General features: G+C 41.1%; 1 protein-coding gene across 11 annotated transcripts in view; it reads left to right on the forward strand.

Moving 5' to 3' along the window:
* Positions 1 to 13,732, forward strand: part of LOC127649807 (zinc finger protein 239-like) — a 128,976-nt gene extending 115,244 nt beyond the window's left edge. For all 11 annotated transcript variants that reach the window (XM_052135060.1, XM_052135058.1, XM_052135063.1 and 8 more), the window contains one exon: positions 12,373 to 13,732. In XM_052135060.1, coding sequence (XP_051991020.1) covers positions 12,373 to 13,463 — 1,091 coding nt within the window. In that variant the 3' untranslated portion in view covers positions 13,464 to 13,732. The remainder of the gene's footprint in view (positions 1 to 12,372) is intronic.
* The last annotated feature ends 409 nt before the right edge of the window (positions 13,733 to 14,141 follow it).

The raw sequence follows: 14,141 nt of genomic DNA on the forward strand, positions 1-14,141 counted from the left end.
CATCAATTTAACATTTTGGTTATGTCAGCAGGCTATAAAAATACAAAGAATAAAAGTAGAATAAAATCCCTCATTTCAAACCCTCTCCTTGTACGTCATCTCGTAACATGGATGACCGCTGCTTATAACCCTCTTTACTTATCAAAACATTCTCAGAAAGGGAAGACATACCTCATTTTAACACATTCACAGTAGCTCTCGCTACTTGTATCATCATATTTGTGTTCATCATCCTCTGGATAGACTGTCATTTTTACCAACTCAACAGACATCCCTGCTTTAACCAGTCTCTGTACTGAGCTGGAAACGCACGTTATAATGCATGGTAAACATAACCATATCAACAGTCCTATCACCGCAATTGGTAACACAGTTTGAATCAGCCAATACCCCATCCTCCCCAGAGATTCATAAACCAAGTAAACCATGTACTCTCAGCATGTTCTGGCTCCTGTACGGCTTTTCTCACGTGTTCAATTACATTCGTGATGTTGTCGCTGTAATCTGGAATATTGAAACAGCAAGACATTCCCAACATTTTGCAAACTCCCCCTTTCTCTGCAGTTAACATATCAAGAACCAACCTGTTTTGAATGACTGCATCTCTTAACTGTTTCATTTCATCATTTATCATTGTCAAAGCATTTTTGTGCTATTAGCTATTGCTAATACTGTCCATGCTAGCCCATTTATCTTATTAATTGTTACCATTGTACCCACCCCTAAGAACAATGACCACATTTGCTCCAGGTGTCGTCCACGGATCAGATAATGTGTACCCTGCATAGTGCTTTGGTAAAACCCTAGGCAAAATTTCAACATTTATTTTTTTGTCTTTCCACCCCAGGTGCCTTGTTTGGCAAATACACAAATGTACCCACATTCATTAAAGCTGGATAACAACACCCTGACCATTTCTTTAGCATCCGATGAAATGCCCTGTTGCCACACACCCACACTGCTGCAGGTGAAGTTTCATGTGGCTTGCTGAGTGGGCATGTGAAGTTGACTTCTTTGTCGTTGATGACGGCTGTACAGTTGTCCGCTGTTCTGTCCTTCACGTTGATTCTGACCCTGCAATCAGACCATCCTGCCTTAAACCGTCTCCCATTGTTCTTGAATTCTTTTCAGTTCGTACCTTTTCACGATGATTAATGCTTGTGACCACACGATGGGGTTCACTCTGCACACAGGCCTTGTTATTCTCTGTGGTTGGCCTTGCTCTTCCATTGATAGTGGTTCTTGGTGTTCAAACTTGACCTCAGCGTTTATTGACATTCACTGGGAACAATCTCCTCCTGTTGCTGATTTTCCTGTGATGTGGGCGGAACTTTCCTGCAGTGGTTGGCATGAACACACGTAGCTCTCTCTGCGGCCGTGTGAGTCGTCAGTAGCACTTGGAATGGTCCCAGCCACCTTTTTGCCTTCCAGCTCTTTCTCCTCTGGTCACGAATCACAATGAAATCGCCAGGCCTGATTTTGTGCAGGAAGGTTTCAGCAACCTTTCCCTGAGCAGCTTTCACCTGAACACAAACATTGGACATTTCTTTGCAATAATTCAACATGTCATTCTCACACAGATCTGTTGATGGCAGCCTATGTCTCCCCCCCTCTATTCCCATGAATGGTGGTCTACCAAAGAGTATTTCAAATGGACTTAAATTTGTTTTTACTCTTTTTCTCATTCTGGTGTACATCAACACAACTGGGAGTGCTTTAACCCATGTGAGCCCAGTTTCCTCACAGCACTTAGCCAATTTGTTCTTGATCGTTTGATTCTCCCTCTCAATAGCGCCTCCACTGGCGGTGTGGTAACTGCAGTGTGTTCTCATGTCAATTCCCAAAAACTAACCCACCTGCTTTATTGCTTCATTGACAAAGTGTGTCTCATTGTCCAAGCAGATTTTTCTTGGAATTCCCCATCTCGGAACAATCTCGGTTAAAAGAGCTTTCGCTACTGCTGCCGAGTCTTGTTTCGAGGTTGGGAAGGCCTCAATCCATTTGGACCACATGTCAACCATCACCAGGCAGTATTTCTGTTTCCCACAAGGGGTTAACTCGATGAAATCCATCATCTGATACTAAAAAGTCCCCCCTGATGGTGGTTGAGATAGGTGTTTTTATCCCTCTTGCCACGTTATGTGTGTTACAAATGACACATCTTTTGCAAAAATTTTCAGCAAATATCGTGAAACCCTTTGTAAACCACAATTCTTTCATTTGCGCAACCATCCCCGCTTTTGATACATGGTCTAACCTGTGTATCAACTTTCCATAATGAGGAAAGAAGTGTTTGGGTAAACAAGGCATGCCATCACAGCTTATCCACACATTCTCCTTAAAACTACAGCCAGCCGCCTTCCACTTGTTTTTCTCCTCGCCTGTGGAAAAAGTTTGCATGCTCTGTAAACAAGAAGAAATGTCGAGTTATTGTCAGATCTCAAAGCACACGTAGTTTCTTTTGTCTCCATCGCTGCCTCGGCCTTCGCTTCCGCGTCTGCTCGTGCGTTTCCTGTTGAGACTTAACTGTTATCGTTAGTGTGCGCTGCGCATTTGCAAATCGCGACCTTGTCTGGTAAAAGAATGGCCCCCAAAAGCTCAGACACAAGAGATGCGTTTAATATTGGACGACCATCTGACTTCAGAAATTTTCTGTGCTTCCATAAAGCACCAAAATCGTGTGTTACCCCAAAGGCATAACGCGAATCTGTAAATTGTCACACATTTGTCTGCCATAAGTTTACATGCTTCTGTTAAAGCAACCAGTTCAGCTGCCTGAGCTGAATAATTTGATGGCAGTTTGCCAGATGTCACAACCTCAAATTCAGTGGTTATCACATAACCAACCTTATTCTTTCCTGTTTGTGGATCTTTGGAAGCCGACCCATCCACAAAGAGGATATTGTCACAATTGTCTAATGGCATGTCTAATAGATCTGGATGCGGTGTGCACACCTGTTCAAGCTCTGACAGACAACAGTGATGTTCCTTGCCATCCTGCTCTGTGGGGAGGAGGGGGTGGCAGGATTCAAAGTTGTGCATCTTTTAAAAATTATGTTTGGCATGTCCAATAAAATTGTGTGGTACCTCAGCCATCGGGCTGTAGATAAATGTGACGTTCTCTGTTCTTGCAAAATCATGGAGACTGCGTGTGGAACCATCACAGTTAAATCAGAATACCCCACAAATCCCCTGGATGCCAGTACTGCATGTTCAGCAGCCGCCACAGACCTCAAACAGTGTGGTAGATCTGCTGCTACTGCATCAAGTTTGGTTGAAAAATATGCCACAGGTCGCAGTCTGTCTCCATGAGTCTGCAAAAGAACAGAAGTCATAAACCCATTTTTCGCATCAACCATCTGAACAAACGGTTTGTTTACATCTGGCAGACCCAAAGTGGGAGCCAGAGCCATTTGTACTTTCATGTTAGCAAATGCCTCCTCGGCTTCGCTTGTCCAAACAAGCTGGTCACATGACCTCAGCCCTTTCCCTGTCATCAGGGCTTGTAAAGGCTGTTCAAGAATGGCATAATTAGGAATAAATGTACGACAATAAGCACACATTCCTAAAAATGACAATAATAGTTTTTTCGTAATTGGTTTTGGCACATCTTTTATGGCCTGTACACGTTTGTCACAGATGGATTTACTGTTTGGTCTGATAACATGTCCCAAAAACTTTATTTCCTGTTTCACAAACTGCAATTTTGAAAGACTGACTTTGTGTCCCTCTCCTTCCAGGTGCTTCAAAAGGGACACAGAGTCAGCCACACATGTAGCTTCATCACACGCACAGATCAACAAATCATCCACGTACTGTAACAAAGCCATTCCAGCTGTCAGTGTTAAGGGTTCAAGGCTTCTTCAAAGCGCTTAATTATAGATCGTCGGGGATTCAGCGTACCCCTGGCATAATCGTGTGAACGTATAACCCTTATTGTCAAAATCAAACGCAAACCAAAACTGACTTTTCTGGTCTACTGGGACGCTAAAGAAAGCATTAGCCAAATCCACCACAGTAAAATACATTGCATTTTGCGGAATTTGTGACAAAATTGTGTAAGGGTTTGGTACACGTGCCGCCCTAGCAATGACAGCTGAATTTACGGCCTGAAGATCTTGCACAAATCGGCACTCAGTCGGTGAATTTTTGTCTCTTATTTTCTTCACAGGGAAGATTGGAGTGCGCACTGGAGAATCATGACATGGTATAATTATGCCCTCTTTCAATAAGGAGTCAAAAACTGGCATAATACCCTGCAGTGCCTCTCGTTTGAGGCGGTATTGCGCTTGACACGGTCTGTAATCAGATTTTTGGTTGATTACAACCGGTTCACAGCCTTTGATACTTGTGTTTTGCCCACAACCTAGGAGGTACTTCTGTCAGAGCAGGGTGAATGTCTTAGAGAGAAGCAGCCCCCACCACATGTTTCTCCACCGCACTCTTCACAATAGCAGTTACAGTTCTCTGTATCTCAATCTCAAAATCACATTTTGACATGAATGCTCCTACACCTCTGCTGTGTTTCACTTCTGCACTTATTTCAGCCCAATCTGTTGCTTTCATGCATTCTCTCACAAAAGGGCCCAGATCTGCCCACAGCTGCTCTTTGGCCTTGATCACTGATAAATGTGGCTCAGTGCAATAGTATATTTTTCAATATTCTAGTATGTTTTTATATCAAAGTACTTATATGAGTTTCCTGGCCTTTGTGTGACCCAGGAGAGAGCATATGAGGTTACTAAAATTGTTGTTGCTGCAGAGGCCACAAAGAGCACCCAGCTGTAACAAAATAATGAGACTAAGGACCTTGAAGATAGACTAAAGCCAAGTTTCTACCAGTAAAAATATATCAAAAGGCTTTGTGAGATAATGGTGGCAAAACGTATCCATTGGTTACAAAAATAACAAAGGGGCACAGAAATGAGGTAATGCCAGATAACAAACTGTATAGAAGAGGAGGTTTTGGACTAAGACAGTCAGAACAGAAAGCTGACCGGTCTCATGTTTGTTGGTGTTCAATAAACTACAACTTTGGCATCTGGAACTCAAGACTCCGAGAGTTTTCTTACAACTTAGAGAGATTCATCGTGATTTTCCACGACAGTGCCTCCCGCTATCGAATAGAAATGCATTTGTTTTTCTGTCAGGCAAGCTGAGAGCGCACACACATTTTCTGTCCAGAAAATCTTATCAAATTTCACAGTCTCATTTTCTACCCCGTTAAACCACCCCTCCTCATATTGTGGTTCACGTTCAATTACGACATGTGACGTGCAATGCAATTGGTCAGGCGTCATATTTTCTGTGTTAAATGACATTATTCGATCTTTTGCCAATTTCAAGATAATTTTTGCCCAATCATCATTTTTCACACACCATTCATATACTCACTGCGGTTCAAATTTAGAACAACATATTTGTGGTTCTTCCTCAATGCTAATCCCAAAGGAACCCCCCCACTGTGAATTTTTCAGAAATCAAATGGCCTGAGGCCAAAGTGCTCTCATGCACTGAACCTGTCAATTTTGGTACACATGGCAAGTCACATGGTCGTATCGTAGAATGGCCAGCCCCAGAATCTACCAAAAAACTACTAATGTCCCATCAAGTAACATTTGATATCTCTGCATTTGTAAAAAACCCTGAACTTTTGTACATTCTCAAACATTCATCCGAAACATTATCACATAAAGCTTCATCAGTCACACTCAAAGATTTGCAAGCATTGTCTTCATTGCAGAGAGCAGTATGTAAATCAGTGTATGTGTGCGTGTTGTATGTGTGTGTGTGGTTAAAAAAAATTTCACTTCCCTTTTCTGTAGCCGGCAGCTGATCACCCTCAGCTCGACCCCCTCCTCACTGCTCTCTGCTCTCTGCTCTGCTTGCTTCAGTCTGCCTTTCTTGTTTGCACAGTTTGCATTTCGAGCATTCTCTGAACTCATGGTCGTCAGTCTCACACAAGCCGCAATTCCACTTCCGCTGGTTTCTGTAGCCTCTCTTCTTTTTGTCGGCCCATTTCTGCTGTGGTTTAGATGTGCTGACATATTGTAGTCGCACAACTTCCAGCTGAAGATCTTTCTCCCCCTTTGCCTTGACTTTGTCTTCCTTTGTTAGCAGCTGTTCCTCTGCGTGCACAGCGTGCGCCAGGGTGGAGGTCAGCCGCCCGCTCTTCCATTCAGTGTAACTTGCTTTCATCGCTTGCGCAATCTCAGGTCTCAGAAAAAAGTTCATTCAGGTCTCCTTCACTGTCCGAGTCGGGAGGAGCTGCTTGTGGTGCTTGTCTTCTGGCGGAGAGCAGTCGAGGTCGGGGTTCAGTTTCAGGGCTTTCAGCTCCGCCGCGGGATAGTGATGATTATACGCCGGCAGCGCCGGCACAATCGCCGTTGCATGTGGGGAAACACAAACATAATTTTCATTAGTCGGTTCTGGTGGTGCTGACACACAAACAGATCTTTCACACATTTTATTTTAGTTTTTTCCTACATTTTCAATCCTACATGCTAATTCTTTCTGCATTTGCTTTTGTTCTCTTCTATCTGCTTCCTTAAGCCAACAGCCCACTGTCTGTTCACATTTTTTTACACACATGTTGAACGCAGCCACAACAACCTTTTTGTGCCTCGCTGCCCTGTATTTTAGCTAACCTAATTAAACCATTTTTGCGAGAACTCAGTCTCTGTTTAGAAAACCTCTTGACCTGTTCCATTTTTGCGAGAACTCAGTTTCTGTTTAGAAAACCTCTGTTGACCTGTCAACCTTCTGCTTGAGAACCTCTTGTACTCGCACCACAGAAAACAGTCTCAGCCACTGTGGTTCACTCACTCTTATACCAAAAGAAAATAATTTAGTCGTCTCTGATCAGAGATATTTGGGTTGCCACGGGTTCGTTTTCATTTGATTCCAGTGGAGTTTCTCCTGGCCCTGATGCGGTCAGTCCCTCTCTCTGAAGCTTACGAGGTAGAGCTGGAACTTCTCAGTCCAGGTGGCCAAACACCGTTCCGCTCTCAGGTCCAGAAGAAACTTCCAAGGAATCCCACTATTCTGACACCAAATTTTTATGGCAAAAAATTATTAACCAACCATTATCACTGCGTAAGAGACACTCTGAATCGAACAGTCTTTTAAAAGAATTTATTCTTGCAAGGACCCAGTCATTACACAGGAATTACTCTGTGACATGAGTGAGACCCTGTCGGGGAGGGCTGAGTTGTTTTTTTATACCTCTTTTGCCCAAGGTCTCCAACAGAAGCAGATCCTCCCCCTCTACATTCCTTAGATACAGGGACTAGGCTACTAGCATTAAAATTTCTACAACATTATGTAAATTCAGACTTCAACTGTATTGTGCTCTGGAGAATAAAATGAGAATTCTCTCCCAGTTGTATTGATAACACTCCATAGATCGAACACATTAGAATTTGACGCAAAAGCCTTTAATATCTCTTCTGATTTAAGCATCTTTTTTTGCACGGGTGGATTTATCTAAAAAAGGTTCCAAAACAACATTCAGATCTCCACCCAAAATCAGATAACCCTGGCGTTTTGTCTCTGGTATGAGAGAAATAACATGTCTGTAAAATTGAGGGTTGTCAAAATTAGGGCTATAGATATTAAATGTCACTGGGCTGGAATGAATTTCACCGGTTACTATTATATATCTGACATTTGAATCTGCAATCATGCCCTTTTTAATGCGTTTTGCGACTCTTCTCGCTTTAGCTGAGAAAGTAGAGTGAAAGATTTGACCTATCCACCTGTTTCTCAATCTAACATGGGCTGTATTTTTCAGATGGGTTTCTTGGAGGAATATAATATCTACTGAAAGGGATTTTAGATGTGAGAATACTTTGGCGTGCTTGACCGGGTGATTTAACACTTTCACATTCCACAAGGCGAAAGTAATTCCTTGTTGACTACTAGGAGCTAAGGTACAGTGCATCCGGAAAATATTCACAGCGCTGCATGTTTTCCATATTCCAAATAAATGAAAACTTCCTTAAGGGCTACTATAAAGCAGAACAGTGCTCTAGAACTAACAAAATGTGATTAACAGTGAGCATCTGCAAGCCTGTTTGGCAACATCAGCAGACGAAAGACTAATCTTAGTAATTTTTAGTCACATCTTGGTCAGACAACAGTTATTAGACTAATAATTTAAGTCTGCATGAATATATAAAATAAAATAAGAAAATAAAAAAATTATTAGCTGGTGTTGACTGGCTCACACTAAATCGAACTGTATGACATCCCGTATTTGACTCCCTCACGATCGCGGAGGAGACACTTGACCCCGTCGAATGCAACACAACGTTTAGACTCGGCAGCTGGAAAATCAGGGATTATGTGTAGCGTCTGTTCACCATGAAGGAGTAAGCCCTTATTACAAGCGCGCTGATGAATTTCTTCGCGGATATGAAAGTAGTGGACCTTCATTATGAGCGGCCTCGGAGGTTTACCTTCCTCCAGTCTTCTCTGTAGCAATATGTGCATTGATCCAATAGAGGAGTTTGCTCCATCTCTAACAGTTCCTGTAACAAATTAGCCACAAACTCTCTAGGATTACTTCCTTCTGTTCCTTCAGCCAATCCTATAATCCTTAGATTACACCGTCCGGATTAACTCTGCAAGTGGTCATGCTTCACCGCTAGGGTCTCAACCTCAGCCCCTAAATGCTTCACCTCTGCTTATAAGGTGGTCACCAGGTCAGAATTATATGGTAATCCATTATACTTGGTGTAGCACACAGTTCAGCTTTATGGGAAATAATGTCCGCATGTGAAGCTGCTATGGCAGTGAGGATTGGTCCGTTGTTGCAGCCGAGGCCTCTGGCACTGACACATTGCCGTGTTGTTCATCGGCGATGTCCTCCACCGGGTCTTTCTTTCCTTTCAGTGTCCCTTTGTCAGTAGTTTTCTTGGTCTTGTTTTAAGTCATATTGCTGCTGATTTAGTTATGTTATACAGAGAAATACAGTGCATCCGGAAAGTATTCACAGCGCTTTACTTTTTCCACATTTTGTTATGTTACAGCCTTATTCCAAAATAGATTTAATTCATTATTTTCCTCAAAAGTCTACAAACAATACCCGATAATGACAACGTGAAAGAAGTTTGTTTGAAATCTTTGCAAATTTATTAAAAATAAAAAACAAAAAAGATCACATGTACATAAGTACTCACAGCCTTTGCTCAATACTTTGTTGAAGCAACTTTTATTCCAATTACAGCCTAAAGTCTTTTTGAGTATGATGCTACAAGCTTGGCACAGCTATTTTTGGGCAGTTTCTCCCATTCTCCTTTGCAGGACCTCTCAAGCTCCATCAGATTTGTCACCACATCAGTGCACAGGCATTTTCAGATCTCTCCAGAGATGTTCAAATGAGTTCAAGTCTGGGCTCTGGCTGGGCCACTCAAGGACATTCACAGAGTTGTCCCATAGCCATTCCTTTGTTATATTGGCTGTGTGCTTAGGGTTGTTGTCCTGTTGGAAGCTGAACCTTCACCCCAGTCTGAGGTCCAGAGTGCTCTGGAGCAGGTTTTCATCAAGGATGTCTCTGTACATTGCTGCATTCATCTTTCCCTCAATCCTGACTAGTCTCTCAGGTCTGAGAGTCCTTCAGGTGCCTTTTGGCAAACTCCAGGCGGGCTGTTATGTGCCTTTTACTGAGGAGTGGCTTCCGTCTGGCCACTCTACCATACAGGCCTGATTTGTGGAGTGCTGCAGAGATGTTTGTTCTTCTGGAAGGTTCTCCTCTCTCCACAGAGACATGCTGGAGCTCTGTCAGAGTGACCATCGGGTTCTTGGTCACCTCCCTGACTAAGGCCCTTCTCCCCTGATCGCTCAGTTTGGCCAGGCGGTCAGCTTTAGGAAGAGTCCTGGTGGTTCCAAACTTCCATTTGCGGATGATGGAGGCCACTGTGCTCATTGAGACCTTCAATTTTCTGTACCCTTCCCCAGATCTGTGCCTCGATGCAATCCTGTCTCGGAGGTCTACATACAATTCCTTGGACTTCATGGCATGGTTTATGCTCTGACATGCACTGTTAACTGTGGGACCTTATATAGACAGGTGTGTGCCTTTCCAAATCATGTCCAATCAACTGCATTTACCACAGGTGGACTCCATTCAAGTTGTAGAAACATCTCAAGGATGATCAGTGGAAACAGGATGCACCTGAGTTCAATTTTGAGTGTCATGGCAAAGGCTGTGAATACTTATGTACATGTGATTTTTTATTTTATTTATTATTTTTATAAATTTGCAAAGAGTTCAAACAAACTTTTTCACTTTGTCATTATGGGGTATTGTTTGTAGAATTTTGAGGGAAATAATTAATTTAATTAGGCTGTAACATAACAAAATGTGGAAAAAATGAAGCGCTGTGAATACTTTCCAGATACACTGTAAATTGCCCTTTTGTCAAAATGATCGCTCAATTTGCAGAAGCTTATAAAAACATGTCTTCTCCATCGCTAAAGTGTTCCCCCCAATTAAGATAACTGTAGACTTATACCTTTGCCATGCTCATTTGGACCTCTATGAACATTAGTGCAGAAAATGCCACAGGGTTTGTCCATGAAATTAAAACACCGTATTTGAGAAAGTAATGACAGTTTTAACATCTATTCACCTCATGTGTTATTGACTTACTGTGATTCACCACTGGAGGCTTGCACGTGCATCAAAGGACAGACGTGAGTGGAAGACAGATAAATAAACGATCTAAATTTAAAGATAGAAAACATGAAAATGATAAGTGTGAAACTAATCATGTTGAAGTTGCCCATCTCCAATAACTGAAATTAGTCTAACATGGTGAAATATCTTAATTTACAGTGGGTACGGAAAGTATTCAGACCCCCTTAAATTTTTCACTCTTTGTTATATTGCAGCCATTTGCTAAAATATTTTATATTTATAAAAATAAAAAATATTTATTTTTCCCATTATTGTACACACAGCACCCCATATTGACAGAAAAACACAGAATTGTTGACATTTTTGCACATTTATTAAAAAAGAAAAACTGAAATATCACATGGTCCTAAGTATTCAGACCCTTTGTTCAGTATTTAGTAGAAGCACCCTTTTGATCTAATACAGCCATGAGTCTTTTTGGGAAAGATGCAACAAGTTTTTCACATCTGGATTTGGGTATCCTCTGCCATTCCTCCTTGCAGATCTTTTGTTACCTGCTGCCTTTTGGAAGACTGTCTGTTCACAAACAGCCCATTTAAAATCTCAAAATGACTTAGCAGGAAAGTTTTTAAAACACTGGAGTATAAAACATTTCAACTCTAAAGTAAAACTCAATGATATACTGTACAAACCATTGTGTAAAATTATGAATACAAATATAATTACGCTTACCTTTTTCCAGAGACGCGTCGACTGACATTTGGTCAGAGATTCAAAAGCTGCACATGTGCAGAATTCTTTTTAAAGCCGCTTGAGCAGACTCCAAAGGACAGAGCTTTACGATTGTACCCTTTGCCAACAGTATTGCGGTTTGGCCCTGAATTCGTGAAAATTATTTTCTTACTTTAGTTGGGAACTACCCTATGTGTGGTGTCCCTTTTCCACCGTGCCCTTCTAGAGCGCAAAAATTCAGTTTGGAAAATGCCCTATGTGTCCGGTTGCCAGCTGATTTGAGCTCCTTGTTTACTGCTGATTCCTCCCATAGGCTTAATTCAAACCTAAACAAGGTTTTGTTTCTGTAATCTGTAAAAGTTGCTGAAAATTTTACAAGGTGTGTCTTATAAGAGAAGGTAACACATGGGTACGGATGGATGCATTTTGCACATGTTTGGAGATAAAGTAACCCATCTTTAAATTGCATCCTTACTGTTGTGTAAACATCCATTGTGGGACCAAAGATGAATGTTATTTTAGGTACAAAAAGGGGATGTTCGCTGATGTCCCCTGAACATAATTTTCAGAATGTTGTGAGACCAAAGATTAATGTTATTTTAGGTATGAAATGGGGATGTTCGCTGATGTCCCCTGAACATAATTTTCAGAATGTTGTGAGACCAAAGATGAATGTTATTTTAGTTATAAAACAGAGGCATTCGCTGATGTCCCTTGAACGTCATTTTCAGAACGTTTTGCCAAATGTCCAAAATGCCCTGGGAACATCCTGCAGCGGATGTTACAAAATGACCAAATGCCGACCTCAGTACACATTGGTGAACATCTGGGGGATGTCCCCTGTTTTCTGGGATTACATCCTTTAAACCTGGCAGCTTAGATAACATTTAAAAAAGATCACATTTAAATAGATACTTGACACATTTAGCTTTCTGCTATAAATTTCGGGTCCTTTTTTGTCCTTTGAAATTAATAGCATTTTTGTGTTTTCATTTCAGATTTGATGGAAGTGAAAGAGGAAAGTAGAGATCTGAATGACGTGGATGAGAAACGCCATCCATATGATTTTAAAACTGGGCAAATCTCTTTTACTGGCTCACAAACTGATAGTAATTTCTTGCAAAAAAGAACTCAAAGAACAAGAGCCAACAATTCTTTCACCTGCCCTCAGTGTGGCAATACATTTACACGTAAAGCCAGTCTTAATAGGCATATGAGAATTCACACTGGTGAGAAGCCTTTCAAATGTCATCAGTGTGGGAAGAGTTTCAGACAGGAATGTGGTCTCAAAATTCATCTGTCCTTTCACTCTGGAGAAAAGTCATATAGCTGTGATCACTGTGGAAAAACATTTTCTTCAGCTTCGGTCTTAAGAATACACAGGAACATTCATCTAAATGAAAAGCCTTACTTGTGTTCACTTTGTGGAAAGAGTTTTTTACAGCTGCACAGTTTAAAAGAGCACCAGAACATACATGCCGGTGTGAGAGATCATGTGTGCTCGGAGTGTGGGAAAGCCTTTCACAGAGCTTGTTACTTGGAACGTCACCAAAGAGTCCATACTGGAGAAAAACCTTACAAGTGTTCAAGGTGTGAAAAGAGATTCACTAATTCAGGAAACCTGAAAAAACACGAGAGAGTGCATACTGGAGAGAAGCCATACCACTGCACTTCATGTGGGAAAACTTTCATTTGGTCAGGAAACCTGAAAAAACACGAGAGAGTGCATACTGGAGAGAAGCCATACCACTGCACTTCATGTGGGAAGAGTTTCATTGGGTCAGGAAACCTGAAAGCACACGAGAGAGTGCATACTGGTGAGAAGCCATACCACTGCACTTCATGTGGAAAGAGTTTCATTTGGTCAGGAAACCTGAAAAAGCATGAGAGAGTGCATACTGGTGAGAGGCCATACAACTGCACTTCATGTGGGAAGAGTTTCATTGGGTCAGGAAACTTGAAAAAACATGAGAGAGTGCATACTGGTGAGCGGCCATACCACTGCACATCATGTGGAAAGAGTTTTGCCCAATCCAGTCATTTACAGACTCATAATAAAAAAAATCATTGCCCAGGGTTGTCACAGTGAGCAAAGTTCATATTTATTTACCTTGCAAATGGAATGAAATTTAGAAAAAAACAAGATGAAATTTGTCACAAAATAACAATTCAAATTAAATGTTGATGCTGTAAAATGCTAATTGTTTTATGAATTCTTCTATAATTGAGAGTATCAGTAGTGCTAAATTATGTTAACTATGACAAAATTGTTCTATTAGTCTATTATTTCTTCATTTAATTGAATATTTGTAAGCTTTGAAACATACAGAACTGAATAGACTTTCATCCACTGAGATCATTAACTACTACATGCTGTTAAAAATCTTAAAGCATTAAAATAATAAAAAATATAATTTTTAAATGAGGTAATTGTCTACTGTGTACTTTGCAAAAATCTGTGTAGTCTAGGCATTGACAGCTTGTTTTGGCATTGGGCACATATTGATAATAATATTAAAATAATTTATTATATATTATAACCAAAGCCAGTCTATAGTGTATTGAGTGAATTAACATGAGTTTCCCAAAAAAGTAACATACAGGGAATGGTTCTTTCTCATTTACTTTGGTTTTAATCATTCAAAATTGTCTTAACATCATGTTGTGAATTACAGAGGGGATCTAGGGGGGTCAGACCCCCTGAAAGCAACAGGAGACTCACTGAAAAGCTAATTGCACATTATTGGTGGGTCCCCTTTAAATCATG

Source organism: Xyrauchen texanus, chromosome 9, assembly GCF_025860055.1.
Source record: "Xyrauchen texanus isolate HMW12.3.18 chromosome 9, RBS_HiC_50CHRs, whole genome shotgun sequence".
Lineage (NCBI taxonomy): Eukaryota > Metazoa > Chordata > Actinopteri > Cypriniformes > Catostomidae > Xyrauchen > Xyrauchen texanus.